Source organism: Ursus americanus, chromosome 3, assembly GCF_024610735.1.
Source record: "Ursus americanus isolate L20-20 chromosome 3, mUrsAme1.1.p, whole genome shotgun sequence".
Taxonomy (NCBI): domain Eukaryota; kingdom Metazoa; phylum Chordata; class Mammalia; order Carnivora; family Ursidae; genus Ursus; species Ursus americanus.
This window is the reverse complement of record NC_142129.1, coordinates 31,947,225-31,963,239: the sequence shown is the minus strand read 5'-3', so window position 1 is coordinate 31,963,239 and position 16,015 is coordinate 31,947,225. Positions and strand designations below refer to the sequence as shown.

General features: G+C 34.3%; 1 protein-coding gene and 1 long non-coding RNA gene across 2 annotated transcripts in view; one reads left to right on the top strand and one right to left on the bottom strand.

The window, feature by feature from the left end:
- The window catches only part of LOC148110360 (uncharacterized), a 104,288-nt gene that overhangs the window by 70,875 nt on the left and 17,398 nt on the right, over positions 1-16,015 (top strand). Inside the window, exon 3 of the long non-coding RNA XR_015723891.1 lies at positions 2,398-2,549. This is a non-coding gene — a long non-coding RNA (uncharacterized LOC148110360). The remainder of the gene's footprint in view (positions 1-2,397; positions 2,550-16,015) is intronic.
- The window catches only part of ASZ1 (ankyrin repeat, SAM and basic leucine zipper domain containing 1), a 49,093-nt gene that overhangs the window by 28,378 nt on the left and 4,700 nt on the right, over positions 1-16,015 (bottom strand). Inside the window, exon 4 of the mRNA XM_045793638.2 lies at positions 15,818-15,929. Within this exon, the coding sequence (XP_045649594.1) occupies positions 15,818-15,929 (112 nt within the window). The remainder of the gene's footprint in view (positions 1-15,817; positions 15,930-16,015) is intronic.

Below are 16,015 nucleotides of genomic sequence, written 5' to 3'. Positions count from 1 at the left end.
TAGCTTGTTCAACTCTCTGAGCCTAGGACTTTTTTTGGAAGTTAGCTTTCTGACATTTTTTCTTAAAAGATAGAAATCACAACATAAAATTAAAAACAAAAAACAGCACAAATGAAAACATACAAGAAATAGCATCTTCAACACATATAACAATACAAAGCTAAAAGATCCAATACAAAAAAAGATCTTATAAATCAGTAAGAAATATATGGACCACCAAATAGAAAAAATGACAAAGGTCACAGGCAATTAATAGACAAAGAAATATAAACAATTCACGAAAATGAAGAAGACTAATCAATTAGGTATTACTGAAAAGCATGAAAACTAAAATGAAATATCATTGTTTACACATCAGATTGGACAATTTAGAACATCAAAAATATCCAATGATATCGTGGTATAAGTCCTCTCAAATACTGGTGGAGGTGGTATAAAGTAACCAAATTTTTCAGAAGACAATTTGCCAGCACCTATCACAATTCTAAATATAAATATATCTTTGAGTCAGCAACTCTACTTTAGGAATAGGTTTCATAGAAAACCTACCCATGTTTCCAAAGATGTTCACTGTAGCATTTTTTGTAATACAAAAAAACTGAAAATAATCCAACCGTTTTTTAGTAAAATATTAGGTTAAGCAATGATAACGCATCCATACAGTGGAATATTATGCAACCATTATAAAGAGAAAACTATAGTTATCATACTGGCAGTATAGTGTCTGTGATCAGTTGAAAAAACAAATGCGATACAGTATAGAGCATATGATCCTATTTAAAAACAAAGGAAAACAAAAGAAAAATGCTTACACATGGAAGAAATTCTGTAAGAATATCAAACAACCTATTATGGAGTAGAAAAAAAAGACTTTTCACTTTCTAAATTACATATTGTTAAAAAAATTTTAACAGGAACCTTTTGTGATTAGAATTTTAAGTAAAAATACATTCTCATAACTATCTTGAGGTACAGTGGAACTAACGTTCTTCAAATTCAGGCAAAATTACTTGCTATTTTCAGTTCTGAACATACCGTCCATGGCTCTGGTGAGAGCAACACCCTTCTAACTGGACCTCTTGGCTCCAACTGATCCTCAACCTACTGTCAGAATAACCTTTATAAAATACTAATACATTCCTTTTTCTTAAAATTGTTCAATAGCTTTCAGGATGAAATTCATATTTTCTAGCATGGATTACACAGATTATCTAGCCACTGCTAAATTCTGACTCATTTTCTACTCTTAATACCATATGATCTGGTTATATAACTTACAATTGCCCAAATAAAATGTGCTCTCTTATCCTTCTCTGCCTGCAGAGGCACCTCCCTCTACACTGAATATTCTATTCTATCATCTTCATTTGACTAACTGCTATTCATTCTTCAAGTCTCATTTCTAAAGATAAAACTATAGGAATCTTTCATTGACATCTTCATCTCTGTTAAATTCTCTCCTAATTTCAATTCCTAGAGAAACCCTCTATTACCCCTAGTCTTTAACTATATTGTAAACGTCTACCATCTTGCAATCTCTTCCACTATATTGTCAAATTCTTGAGGCAGGGCATGAATCTGTTACCTTGTATCTCCTAGTGCTTAGCATATATTGTTTAAACCCAGCTGAATATATTAGTGATATTGTTTTTTCTTTCACCTACCAAAGTTCCTCAAAAATTGTTAACGGTCAAGAGCTGATTAAAAAAATTAAATGCACACATATTATTACCATAATTACAATTTTTTTCCTGGATGATACAGAGCCTTTTATTCATCTAATTATGTCATTTCAATAAAACTTCCACTAGAGGGCATACAAGGAAAAGTAGAAACAAAACTCTCAATCTGACAGGGGGAAAATGTACCTTCATAATGATGTATTTATTACTTCTCTGTACCAAGGGCAATGGTAGGTTTGTCTGCATGTCACATTTTTACCATATAGTTCAGTATTATCTACTGTTTTTACTTTGCTTTAAGCAATCAGGTTTTAGCTTGGGGAATTAATGAAAAAACTATGAAAAAGGAAACTTAGACAATGATAAAACGCTATGAATTGGACATCCATATCCAGCTATCAGAGTAGTTTTATTATATTAACCCTCCCACTAACAAAGCCTGTAAAAGCTGACAAAATACAAAATATGTTTGAAGGCCTGATAGAAAACCAAGGCAGCCAGAACATGAGAGGCCAATACTTAGGGAAAAAAGAGGCATTTGTTGAACTGAGTACTAAATTCTCTGTCACTTTCTCTCTTGAGACATTCACCAATTCCTGGGTAGCATAAGCAGAAAACAGTACCTCTATGGGGATAAAGACACAAAAACTGGGGTTCAAGGCTACCAAGAACTGCAAGGATTAAGAGTCCGTTTCTGCTATTCCCTTTTTTCCAGGAAAAATATAATAAAAGAGAAAATAAAAAAGAAAATAAAACAGACCCTGCAGAGAAGAGATCTTCTGCTGCGCTTTTATCTTCAAGGCATATGCAGATTCCTAAGATACATAAAATATGTGTGAGGAGGAGAGGAAGACCATAAAACAGATGGTAAGAAGCTGAAAAGGTAAGAGCTTTTAGCACTCCCATAAAACTGAGGAGACAAAATTTATCATTCATGACTGTTGAAGGGGGAGTGGCTCAGGTAAAATCCCAAGTTTGAGTTGAGATCACTGAAGGGCTATACAGGAAAGAGATTAATCCTGAAATCCAACCTGAACAATCATAATCACTGATTACTTCAAGGTTCTAACTCCCAGTCAGAAGAAAATATTTTCTGGAAGCAAACAGACCTATACAAATGTTTATACATAATACCTAGCATTCAATCAAAAATTACTAGGCATTCTAGAAGACAAAACAAGTGACCAAAAAAAAAAAAAAAAGAGAGAGACAATAAAAAAAAAAAACCTATAGATGTTACTAGAAACATACTTCAAAATAAGTGTGATTAATATGCTCCAGAAAACAGAAGACAAAGAAAAAATTTAATTAGAGACCTTTAATTTTAGGGGAAAAAAAGAGGTAAGCAGAAATTCTAGAACTGAAAAATAGGATTACTGAAATTAAGAAGTTAAAGGATGAGTTTAGTAGCAGATTAACTGCAGCAGCAGCAGATTAATAACCTGGAGGTTAGGAGGAGGCCAGAAGAAAATACCTGGGGTAAAATATGGAGAGGAAAAGGATGGAAAATAAAAAAAAGATTGTTAAGAGACATATGTGATATGGGTGTAATGGTCTAAATCTCAGTTGGAGAGAGGCTGAGAATGAGGTAAAAGCAGTATTTGAAGACATATTGGCTGAAAAACTTTTGACTCACAATATATATCAAACAATAGATTTAAAAAGTTCTATAAACCCCAAGCTGAACAAATTCAAAGAAAGATATACCTAAGAATATTATAGCAAAGTTGCCCAAAACAAGAAACAAACAGAAAATCATAAAAACCACCAGAGGATAAAAAACAATACCCTCAACAATAAGACTAACAGCTAGCTTTTCAGTAGAAACAATGGAAGCCAGGAGACAGCAAAATGATAGCTTTAAAATACCAAATGGAAATAACATCTAACCTACAGTTTATGCTCAATTAAAATGACTTTCAAAATTAAAGTTTTAATAAAAAGGTTTTCAAACAAAAACAGACTCTGTCACCAGCAAATAAACTAAAGAAAGGTTTTCAGAAGACTAATGAGCCCTGATTGAAACATGAAAATACAGGATGGAATTAATACCAGAGAGAATGAATATATGATTAAATCTAAATAAGAGTTCACAATAACAGCATAATTGGTAACAATAATAAAATGATGATAATTATGTGATGTGAGGTTTAAAACACATAGATATTTAAAATATATGACACCACCACAACAAAGGTAGGAGTGGGATGAGCAAATGGAGTTAAAATATTCTAAGATTCCTGACATTGTCTGGGAATTGGTAAAAGTATTAGTATATAACAGACTCTTAAAAGTAAAAAGTACATGCTACAATCTCTAGAGCAGCCACTCAAAGAATAATAGAAGAATGAATAACTAGCAAGATAGGAAAATGAATAAGAAAAAGATTAATCCAAAAGCAATCTTCGGGAAAAAGAGCACTAACTAAATGAAACAGATCTGTCAGCATGTACCCTAAACACCAGTGAACTAAATATTCCAATTAAAAGGAAACTACTGTTAATTAATCTGAATTAAAAAAAAGAACTATCGGGGCGCCTGGGTGGCACAGCGGATAAGCATCTGCCTTCGGCTCAGGGCGTGATCCCGGCGTTATGGGATCGAGCCCCACATCCGGCTCCTCTGCTACGAGCCTGCTTCTTCCTCTCCCACTCCCCCTGCTTGTGTTCCCTCTCTCGCTGGCTGTCTCTATCTCTGTCAAATAAATAAATAAAATCTTAAAAAAAAAAAAAAAGAACTATCTATCGCTCACTTTAAATAAATAGCTAAGAAAGGCTGAAAGCAAAAGGATGGAAAAAGATACTAAAAGAAAGCTGATACAGTCATACTTATATTAAATAAAGTATATTATAATTAAGAAACATTACTACACATGCAGAGGAACATACTTCATAAAAGGTTAATGCATCAGGAATATGGTGACCTTAAAACATTAGCAAAAGTTGATCAAATAGAAATCACAGTAACTGACAAAACAAGCAAGCAAAAAAATCAGCAGTCATTGAGAAGGTCTGAATAACAGAACAAATAAATGTGGCCTAATTAATACACATGGACCATTATACCCAACTATTGCCAAATTATTACTGGAAGTGAACATGCAACATCTGCAAAAACTGACCACATTCTGGGCCATAAAGAAAATCTCAACAAACTGTAAAGATGGGAAATCATATAGAACGATGTTCTCTGACCACAGTGAAATTAACAGAAATCAGTAACAAAAAGAAAACTAAGAGATTTTTTTTAAAAAAGATTTTATTTATTTGACACAGAGAGACAGCCAGAGAGAGAGAGAACACAAGCAGGGGGAGTGGGAGAGGAAGAAGCAGGCTCCTAGCAGAGAAGCCTGATATGGGGCTCGATCCCACAACGCCGGGATCACGCCCTGAGCCAAAGGCAGACGCTTAACGACTGAGCCACCCAGGCGCCCCGAAAACTAAGAGATTTAAAAAATTGTGGTATATTCAAACACTGGACTACTTACCAGCAATAAAAAGAAATGAACTACTGATACATAAAACATGGATATATCTCAAAAATATTATGCTGAGTGAAGAATTCAGATACTACAAGTATATAATGTATGATGCACAAAACAAAACACCAATCAGGGTAGAAAAAAAATAAAATAGTGGTTGCCTCTAGGGTTCAGAGGATTGTCTTGGAAGGGACTTAAGAGAACTTCCTAGGGTAATGGAAAAATGTTCTGTATTTTGAAAGGGATGTGAGCTACGTGGGTGTATTTATTTGTCATTCCCCAAACTGTACACGTAAGATCTGTACATTTCACTTTGTAAATCAGATCTCAATGAAAAATGGAATAAAAAATGTACCAAATGATATAATTTTTACAGATATATGGATGGATTACTATATGTAAGTTCATGTGGATGATAATCCATCCAACTTGGGCAGGAAAAATACATACAAATTATAGGACTTGTTACCTCTGGGGAAGAAAGAAGTGAAATGAATATGATTGGGGAGGATGCACAGGAGCCTTTAATTATAGCATATTATTTTAAACATATTTAAAGCAAAATTGAATCAATTAGGCTTCTCAAAGACTATATGAGTTACAGCTTTGGTATGCAAAGTTTTATATGTTTTTTTTCTTGATTTTTAATAAGTCTTGTTGGCTTTAGTAAGGGCCAATGGATATTAAAAATTAGTATCTTAATGAGATGCAATAAATTCTTGACTAAGTAAAGGTCCTAATTAGTGCACAGTTCTACAACGACATATTATCGGGAGATATTAAACTTTCCCAACAAAATGGATTCACTTCTGTGTATAGGTATTCATGAAGTTGTTGCCATACACTTGAATGCAGGAAAAATTTTCAAAAGGAAATATAACTGTAGCAGTATGCTTCCTATTGACTAAAATACCACCTATATGTATACAAGGTAAGCATAATGGAGAAATAAATCAGTTCTTTTAATCTTATGCTTCATTACATCAGCAATCCAACCTTCTTCTTTAGCACAGACCATTAATATGTAGAAAGTAACCTATTTTGGTGGGAACCACTGAAACAGCATATATTTAGGAAAAAAATCTTTCATTTTCGAAAGTTAAGAAATCATGAGAGAAAGCTTAAAATGTTATTTTTACACTGTTCACTTCTTCCAGGACTTCTAGTACCACTGGACAACCCCAAATACAAAAAATATAAAACAATACAAAACAATTAAAATAGATAAATAACAAATCTATATTTCATTTGATCTATGACACCATCAATTTTAGGAGGCACGCCGATTTCAGAGATGCAAATACGTGAAAAAAATGTGTCAGAGTACATGAAATATGGTTGGTTTTTATTTCAAATTAATTTTTGTATGAAAAGGGTATGGTGACCTAAACCTAATCAATACCAAAGTTCAAAGAGAGTCTTCAGAAGAGTATGGATTATAATTTCTAATTACAAAGCACTTGAAACAATTATATTCACTAATTGGGTAATCTTTTTGAGGAGTGTTAGACAAACTACAGCTTCACTTAAAAAAATAATTCTTTTAGCAGTTAGAACAGAGTTTAAAGACTAACTGCTGAAGTCACAGTGTATCTAACTTTCCCACTGGGCTAACATCCTGTATCTTTACTTTCTTGTTAAGCCACTGGAAAGGGTAGTTCATATACATTCTTTCCACATCCCCAACTCTCACTTACTCCTGATCTACCATAATAATAATCCAGATATCTGTCATATTGAAATATTTAACCATTTTTAAGTTCAAAAAATAATATACTTACACATTTATGTACAATTTATTAACATGATAAAAATGTTTAAAGAAAAATAGTATATATACTTATCAATTTAATTTCATAAATTAGTAAGAAATATGCATTTTAGAAATTGTGCTCTTACAATACAGCACAGGAAACATTATGAATTTAAGTAAAGTGATACTTAGCATCTACTCTGCAATGGCAGCATGTTAAGTACTTTCATATTCATTATCTTGTTTTAATTCTCACAGCTACCCTGATAGCTAGTTAGGTATCATGCTATCAATCCCTAAAGAAACTGAGCCTTAACTATTTCAAAAGACTTAATGGCTACATTAGCTTGGGCGAAGAGCTGAGATAGTGTTTGAACCCAGGTTCATGTTTTTTGTGGCATAAATGGATTGACATATTAATTACTTCACAAATAATATGTTTCAGTTAAGTTTTGTAAATGAAATAGACAAACGATCATTCTATGTCAAATCTATTAAAGTCAATAAAAACTTGAAAAATATCAAATGAAAGAACTGTGAAAGAATCAAAAAATATGTAGTGCCAGGATAGTCGAGTGGCTCACAGGGAAATCAAGACTTTCATACAAGAAAACAATGAAAGGACAACATATGAGATGTATAAAAATGTGCTGAACAAGATAGTCACCCATCCAAAATTATAGCTTACGAACAAAAGTACTCTTGTGGGCTTAATAACGAAGGAAAGCATCATAGACTATTAACCTGGCATTTGAAGACAAATTTGAATGCACAGTGAGGGAAGAAGAAGATATTCCAAACTGAAGAATAACAAAAGCAAAAACAGGCAGGAATGACCATGTATCTGAGGAACAATTTTGAAATAAAATGAAATTAGACTTTAGGAAATAGTAAGAAGTCATCAAGGTGGGATCAAATTACAGAGAGGTTTGGCTTTCACTTAAAAGACAAAAGGAAGTGTGTTCTACAGGTAACAGCACACAAAACTGATTAAATTACAGAAATAGTGCAATCAAAAATATCAATTAGGAGGCTAATAAAGCAGCCCTTAAGGTAGGATTATAAATATCAAAAATGCAATGAACTTAAGAGATAATATAAATAACAAACTAGGGACAAAAATTTTTTTTTAGGGGTGCCTGGGTGGCTCAGATGTTAAGCGTCTGCCTTTGGCTCAGGGCGTGATCCCAGGGTACTGGGATCGAGCCCCACATTGGGCTCCCTGCTCCGCTGGAAGCCTGCTTCTTCCTCTCCCACTCCCTCTGCTTGTGTTCCCTCTCTCACTAGCCTCTCTCTGTCCAATAAATAAATAAAATCTTAAAAAATTTTTTTCTTTCTGTTTTTTTAAAGATTTTATTTATTTATTTGAGTGAGAGCAAGAGAGAGAGAGAGCCAGCAAGCACAGAAGGAGAGGTAGAAGCAGAGAGAGAGTTTGAGCATAGAGGGAGAGGGAGAAGCGGACTCCCTGGTGAGCAGAGAGCCTGACTGTGGGGCTCCATTCCCATTCCAGGACCCTGAGATCACGAACTGAGCGGAAGGCAGATGCTTAACCAACTGAGCCACCCAGGCGACCTGGGACAAATTATATATAAAAGTAAATGAAAAGTTTGAGGTAAATACCAATTTTTCTTGCTACAAATTCATGTTCAAAATTCAAAATTAATTATTGCTTTAAGCATACAGTTAAAAGAAAATACAATTATTATGACCCTGAAGAAAAGACATTTAAGCTGATACGGTAAATCATCAAGACTGTCCACCCAATATTGCTGATTCTCCTGTGACACAGTAAGATTATACTTCCTCACTCCTTTGAAGCTAGATATGACCACAATTAAATAGAAGAAATGGTATGGGTCTCTCCAAGTGGAAGCTTTAGTAGCCAAAACACAACTTACACTGGTGCTAGACACCAATAAAACAAAGTCAAGTCAGAATTTGGGAGTTATTTTTTTGTTTGTTTTAAAGTCTTGGTTTCTGTGTATGTGTTTTCAGAGATTAGTGTCAAGGGCTTTCATCAACTAGCTTTTCTCACCTTTATCCTCTTCATTCTGTGCTTTCAAAATGACCAAGTAGATTTCTAGGTTTATGAACAGCAATATTAATGCCATGACCTAAGTATGGAGTTTTCTAAATAAGCTATTTTTTAAATTCTTTCTGAAAATATTATTGTGACTTCAGCCTATGTTTTCAGAGCAAAGATATGCCACATATTTACTTACGACTAGAAAACAAGTTAATCTTGTAATCCAAAAATAAACCTCAATCTACCAAATGCTCCAGTGACATTTACAACTAAATTTATATTCTGAGAAAGAAAGTAACATTTTTCCCAGAGTATTTTCTGTCTATTAGAACAGGCAATAACATTCAACAAGTTAACAATCACACAATGATTACGTCAAAACCTTGGCTATCAGTTAATGTGTGCTGTCTTATCAATGGTAATAAAAACATCTATTGGGGCGCCTGGGTGGCACAGCGGTTGGGCGTCTGCCTTCGGCTCAGGGCGTGATCCCGGCATTGTGGGATCGAGCCCCACATCAGGCTCCTCCGCTGTGAGCCTGCTTCTTCCTCTCCCACTCCCCCTGCTTGTGTTCCCTCTCTCGCTGGCTGTCTCTATCTCTGTCGAATAAATAAATAAAATCTTAAAAAAAAAAAAAAAAACATCTATTGAAATTAAAATGCCACATCATTTTACAAAACCTTTATCTCATGTCTGAGCAACCTGAATATAATAAACTTCTCTGCCAGGAAAATTTCTTTCTAAATGTAAAAATATATACATTTTTTTTTAATATAAGAAAATGTTTCAGAAAACCTGGAGAAAAGAACCCACACAATTCCTAAAAACAGAAATTACAGGGATGCTGGGTGGCTCAGTCTGCTGAGTCTACCTTTGGCTCAGGTTATGATCCCAGGGTCCTGGGATCGAGCCGCATGGGGCTCCCTGCTCAGCAGGGGAGTCTGCTTCTCCCTCCCCTTGTCCCCCTCCCCTCTGCTTGCGCTCTGTCTCTGGCTTTCTCCAATAAATAAATAAAATCTTAAAAAAAAAAACCCAATTATAATTACATATACTTTTTGAAAGCTTATTACTATTCTAACAATAAAAATTTCAACTCCAAATTTAAGGCAAGATTGAAGAAGTTTTCAAATCTTATTATATATCCAATCATCTAATACAGACCTTTTAGACTTCAGTAATTCATAATGTCCTTGATTACTATATTATCCAACATGAAAAGAAAAATAATGGCTGGTAAGTCCATACTACGGCACAATTGCCAAGCTGCAAGTAATTTGATTACAGGCCACCTTGTTTTCAGGGCTAAATATGACTAAGCTACATTAAAGTGATAATATTTTTGTGTTCACATACTTTCCTTTGACATCTGTGGACCTTTAAAATCAAAACATTCAAATATCTACAAAACTTTAGGAAAAAGAGAAAAAAAATCCCAAGATATAAGGCAGGTTAACACAAACATGTATTTTGCAACAATTAGAAAAGACCATGTTGTTTAAACTGGCTGTGTTGAAAAATCCTAAATATAGACAAGATGGGAAACATAAATACATTCCAATGGTGAATCCTGTTTGGATTAAACTGTTGTAAATTCCTTTATCAAACCTGTGCTACTTTCAAAGTTTTAAATACCTAAGAGTCACTTTTCTGTTCTGTAAAAAACATATTATCTACTATGGAGGTGTAAGGATTATATTACAGAATTTATTTAAGAGCAATCAACACACTGCCTGGTACACAGTTTCATTTAAAAACAAGCTAAAGAACTACCCCCAGAAACAAATTTTAAAGCCAAAAAAAAACAGTATTAAATTTCCATATTTGCTAGACATAGTACACTGTGCTAAGAATTGTCAGTAGCCAAGGTCCAAGAGAAACATAAGATACAGATTTGTGTCAACTTAAAAATGGCTTTCAAGTTGTCAGTTTTTTTTTTTTTTTTACCATTTGTCCCACAGGAGGAAAAATAAAAATAATTTTTAAAAATTAAAAAAATAAAATAAAACCCCAAGGTAGTAATACAGAAAGTTCATCATTAAATATTAAATTAGTGCTATTTTCAACAAGATAACAGATTGCATGGAATACAAGGAATTAAAGAGCTAACAGATGATCTATAAGTAAAAAACAAAACATTCAGAAGACGCAGGTTTCTAATTCCATTAATGGCAAGCTAATTTGTATCAAAATTGTGAAGGTATCTAAAACAGCTAAATGAAATTTTAATTTCTTAAAAACTGAAGGACTAATAAGATATTGAAGAACCACTAAACCAAAATCTAGATGGCAAAACCCCAAAGAGGTAAATAAACATAGCATTTGTGGTTGCTTTTGCCTTCTAGGCATTCGCCCGTCAAGAGGAGCCCAATGAGAAAATGAGCTGTGGCTTTGGAGGCAGTGAACACAAAGAGGAACAAAATTCAAAGTTCCGGGCTTATACAAAGTAGAAAGTTTACTAAACCATACTCAACATACATTAGGCCGGGACTTTAAGGGCTACACCTTCAGAGTAAGGATGAACAGAAATAAACTAGCTTTCTTGGTACACATCACCAAATGACCCGGGGAACTTCAACCCCTGAACTTAGGTTACATGAGTCCTGGACTGATGGTGCCCAAGGCATCTTTTAGAAACACATAAATTCCTACCTTAGGGCCTCATAGTATGCCAAAGAGTAAGTTTTAAAATCTAATGACTAGCACCTAGTCATGAATCAGAAGCATGAGAAGCTACTGTTAACAAAAACAAACCCACCAAGATTTGTTCAAATATTGTAACTGTTACTTCTGAACTACAGCTGACTCTTGAACAACATGGGTTTGAACTGCATAGGTCCACTTATACACATTTTTTTTCAATAAATACAGTACAGTATAGGGGTACCTGGGTGGCTCAATCGGTTAAGCATCCAACTCTTGATTTCAGCTTAAGTCATGATCTCAGGGTTGTGGGATCAAGCCCCGCATCAGGCTCCACGTTCAGCATGGAGTCTGCTAGAGATTCTTTCCCTCCCTCTCTGTGCCCCTCCTCCACACATATTCTCTCTCAATAAATAAAATCTTTTAAAAAAATACAGTACAGTACTATATATTTTCTCTTTCTTATGATTTTCTTAACACTTTCTTTTTTCTAGCTTACTTCATTGTAAGAATATAGTATACATTACACATAACATACAAATTATGTTAATTGATTGTTTATGTTATTGGTAAGGTTTTTGCTCAACAGAAGGCTATTAGTAGTTAAGTTTTGGGGGAATCGAAAGTTATATGCACATTTTCACCTTACAGGGGGTTGGTGCTCCTAACCCCTGCACTGTTCAAAGGTCAACTGCATATGTTTGCCATCCTAAAGAAGTTCTAATTTAGAGCTTGAAAATGTTTTCAGGGAACAAAGAGCTATAAATAGTGACACTGCCAGCGGTGCCTGGGTGGCATTAGCTGGTTGAGTGTCCTACTCTTGGTTGCAGCTCAGGTGGAGATCTCAGAGTCCTGGGATCAAGCCCTGCGACCAGCACCACGCCGAGCTTGGGAGTCTGCCTGGGATTCTCTCTCCCTTCTCCCTCTGTCCCTCCCCCGTGCAAGTACGCATGTGCTTGCTCTCGCAAATCTTTTTTTAAAAAAGTGACACTGCTGGTTTTGAAAAGAAACAGAATTTCTAGAAAAAAAGTAACTGAAATTATGAACTCAATTGATGAATTTAACAATAAATTAGAAGCAATAAATTAGAAGTGAGATTCAGTGACTGAGAAGGCAAACTGAAAACTATTATCCAGAATGTGACACAGTGAAACAAAGACATGGGGAAAAAGAGAGAGGTCTAACAGATACACAATTAGAGACTCAAAGAGGAAAGAACAGGGCAGAGGTAATATTTGAAGAGATAATGAAGGAGACTTATTTAGAACCGAGGCATTAATCCAAAATTTAGAAAATGCTTGTCATAATAATGCTTGATGTAGGAGATGAAGACACCTTAATGATAACCATGTTAAAGTGATGGATTTTTTTTCCATTGGCCATTTTCAAGGTGAAACAAGAAATGTCAGAAATGTTGAAAGAAACTAAGAAAATTTCTCAAAAAACACTGACACTTAGGAATCAAATAGTATTAGATTTTATTTTTTTTAATATTTTATTTATTTGAGAGAGAGAGAGCAAGAGCACAAGCAGGAGGAGCGGCAGAGGCAGAGGGAAAAGCAGGTACCCTGCTGAGTGGGGAGCCCAACTTGGGGCTTGATCCCAGGACACCGGGATCATGACCTGAGTTGAAGGCAGACGCTTAACCAACTGAGCCACCCAGGTGCCCTGGTATTAGTAGATTTTAAAGCCTACGTACATACAATATTAGAAAGTGACATAAAATTTCAAAGCAGATGACAGTTGCTCTTCAAATAATATTTACCTAATACATATGAATGTTATATGTTCACCATAATAATGAACTAGAATGGCTAAAGAAGTAGAAGAGAAGCAGAAAATATAAAAGCATTTAGTGATATTGATCTTTAGCACACATATGTAAACAGCTTGCTTTAGCAAAACAAACAGCAACAAACACCAATCATGATTTCCAAAAAAACAATTCAGTAGGTAAAACAAAGCCCCAGATAGTCATAGGTATCTGAGGAACAGATACAAGCTGCAGGTCTCTATTCAGTTTAACTCAGATCTCAGGCTAGAAAAGTGAACAATGCTCAAAAAGACTGCAAACTTCAGATGCCTGAAGCAAAAGTTTACAGTAGGAAAATACACTATACACTGAAAATGGTTAAAATGGCAAGCTTTATGTTACATGTACTTAAATGCCATAAAAAATTTTCAAAAAAGAAGAGGGGAGGGAAAAAGGATTGAAACCAAAATTCCCAGTCTTCTAACAGGTTTTGATTTTTGTCATTTCTAATGAATTATCTATAAAATTCCTGCCAAGTCTTATTGCACTGTCCCTGTGTCCTGAAATATCTTCTTTTCCACTGCCACCATGCTATCCCCATCTGTCCACTAATGCTATCCTTCTTATAAAATTTGCAGCCTAAAAGCACTATTTCCCATGATTTATTCTTTTCAGCTCTATCAAGGTCCTCATTTTCTGCAAGAAAACATAGTTCAATTATTGCACTACTTTATGCTTTGAGCTTAAAATAAAAACAGCTGAATAGTTTTTCAGGTATTTCTCACATTTGTTAATTAGATGCAGATTGTTCTTTTCTTCAACCATGCTGTAAAGTTGTCTGTTTTAATTGAGCACATATCAATTCAAATTTTATGTTCTTTCAGATTCATCAGCTTTTCTAGGGTTTTCAGTTTTGAAACTGTGTGGCTGCCTTATAGTTTTAGTTTGAGATGCTTACCTTATGTTATTTTTAATTCAAATAAGTTTTTCCCTAAATATACCTTGTGTATCTAAAAGATATCTTCTAGTTCTTATGGAAGCAGAACAGTCTAGAACCTATGACAATGGCTTGCTTGACTTTTCTTTCAGTGTGTTTACAAGATAATAAGTAATTGGAAGGGTAAAGATTTTTCTCTCTATAATACAGTGCAGAAGCAATTAAAAAAAAAAAAAGAGCACCAGCAAAAAACAATTTCCCATTGAACCCAGAATGGCAAATCTTATCATAAACAACTTCTGAAGGTAAAAATTAAAATTAAGCACCCATCGAGGCTTACTTAAACTAGGTATCTTGGAGTTCCCAATTCCAAAGTATAGTCAAATCCAAAAGTTATACCTACCTAGGGTTTATACCCTATATGACAGAATTAAAATTCCTGTGAATTGATTTGCTACAAATCTGCAGGTAGTCTTTCCAGATCTTTAAAAAATCTGTTTGTTAAATACTGATTATCCACTCTCCCAGTCTTGACTTTTCTCACACTAGTTTCTCAACCTGGGCACTATAATATTTTGGGATGGGTACTTCTTTGTTTTGAGAGGCTGTCCTATATACCGTGGGTGTTTAACAACATCCCGGGCCTCCACCCATTATGCCAGTAGCGTACTCTAAGCCAAAAGAATCTCCCAGGTGTGACAATCAAAAGTGTTTCCAGACATTTCCAAGTGTCCCCTGGGAGACAAAACAGACACCTGCTGTCTAGCTGTCATAGAAATTAAATAGGGAAAAAAACCTTCTAAAGTCAAGTATAGTCATTTCTATATATCAGGCATTAGATCATTATTATTTGAATGAATTATGGATAATAATTCTATTTCGCTATACATATTTCAGTTGGATAGCCTATTTCCTACTCTATTTATTTTGAAGATTAAATAAAACAGAAAGAGATTAAATAAAACAGAAGACAGAGCCAGATTAAGAAAGAAGTCAGTAACAGAAATTTTAAGCTATCTGATTCATTTTTTAAATTACTAACATTTCAACAGATCCAACAAGCAGTTACTGCTTGTTTTCTATGCATCTAGACATTATTACCTATATGATATAATGTAATTGGAAAAGTCTTAGGAAAATGAAAACATTTCAATATATTACTTAGGAATTCTGTGTAGAACTGTTTAGCAGGTAAGTGGTATACACAGAGTACATGAAGAGGTTTTACCATTACAGCTTAATCATTCTTTTGAGTGTATGATTCATAAGAAATGATATAGTTTATTGTCTTTCTTTCCCTCTCATTTCAAATTATTAGAACATTCCTCTAAAAATTAAAAGTTGAAAGACAACTTTCATGATATACCTCCTTTGGTAATCTTATAAAATTAGAACCATGACAGTATAACCTATTTTCATTCCTCAACCATATGGCCAAGTAAACACATTGTTTATGATTTTTAAAAAATCATGCTATCAAATATTTAACAGGCTGATAATCAAAGAAAAATATCCATAGTTTTTAATAGATAATAAGGCTCTTACCTACAAGCAACATTTGGATCAGCATTTCTTGAAAGCAGTAGCTCTACACACTTTAAGATCTGTTCCTCTGAGCCACGTGCAGAACAAGCAGTTATCAAAATAGTCTGCTTATCTGTAGTGAAAAGAAAAGTGAGGAAACCCCCCCACACATCAAGAAGTGTATCTAACTGACTTCTTTTATCATTCAAAAGATTCTAA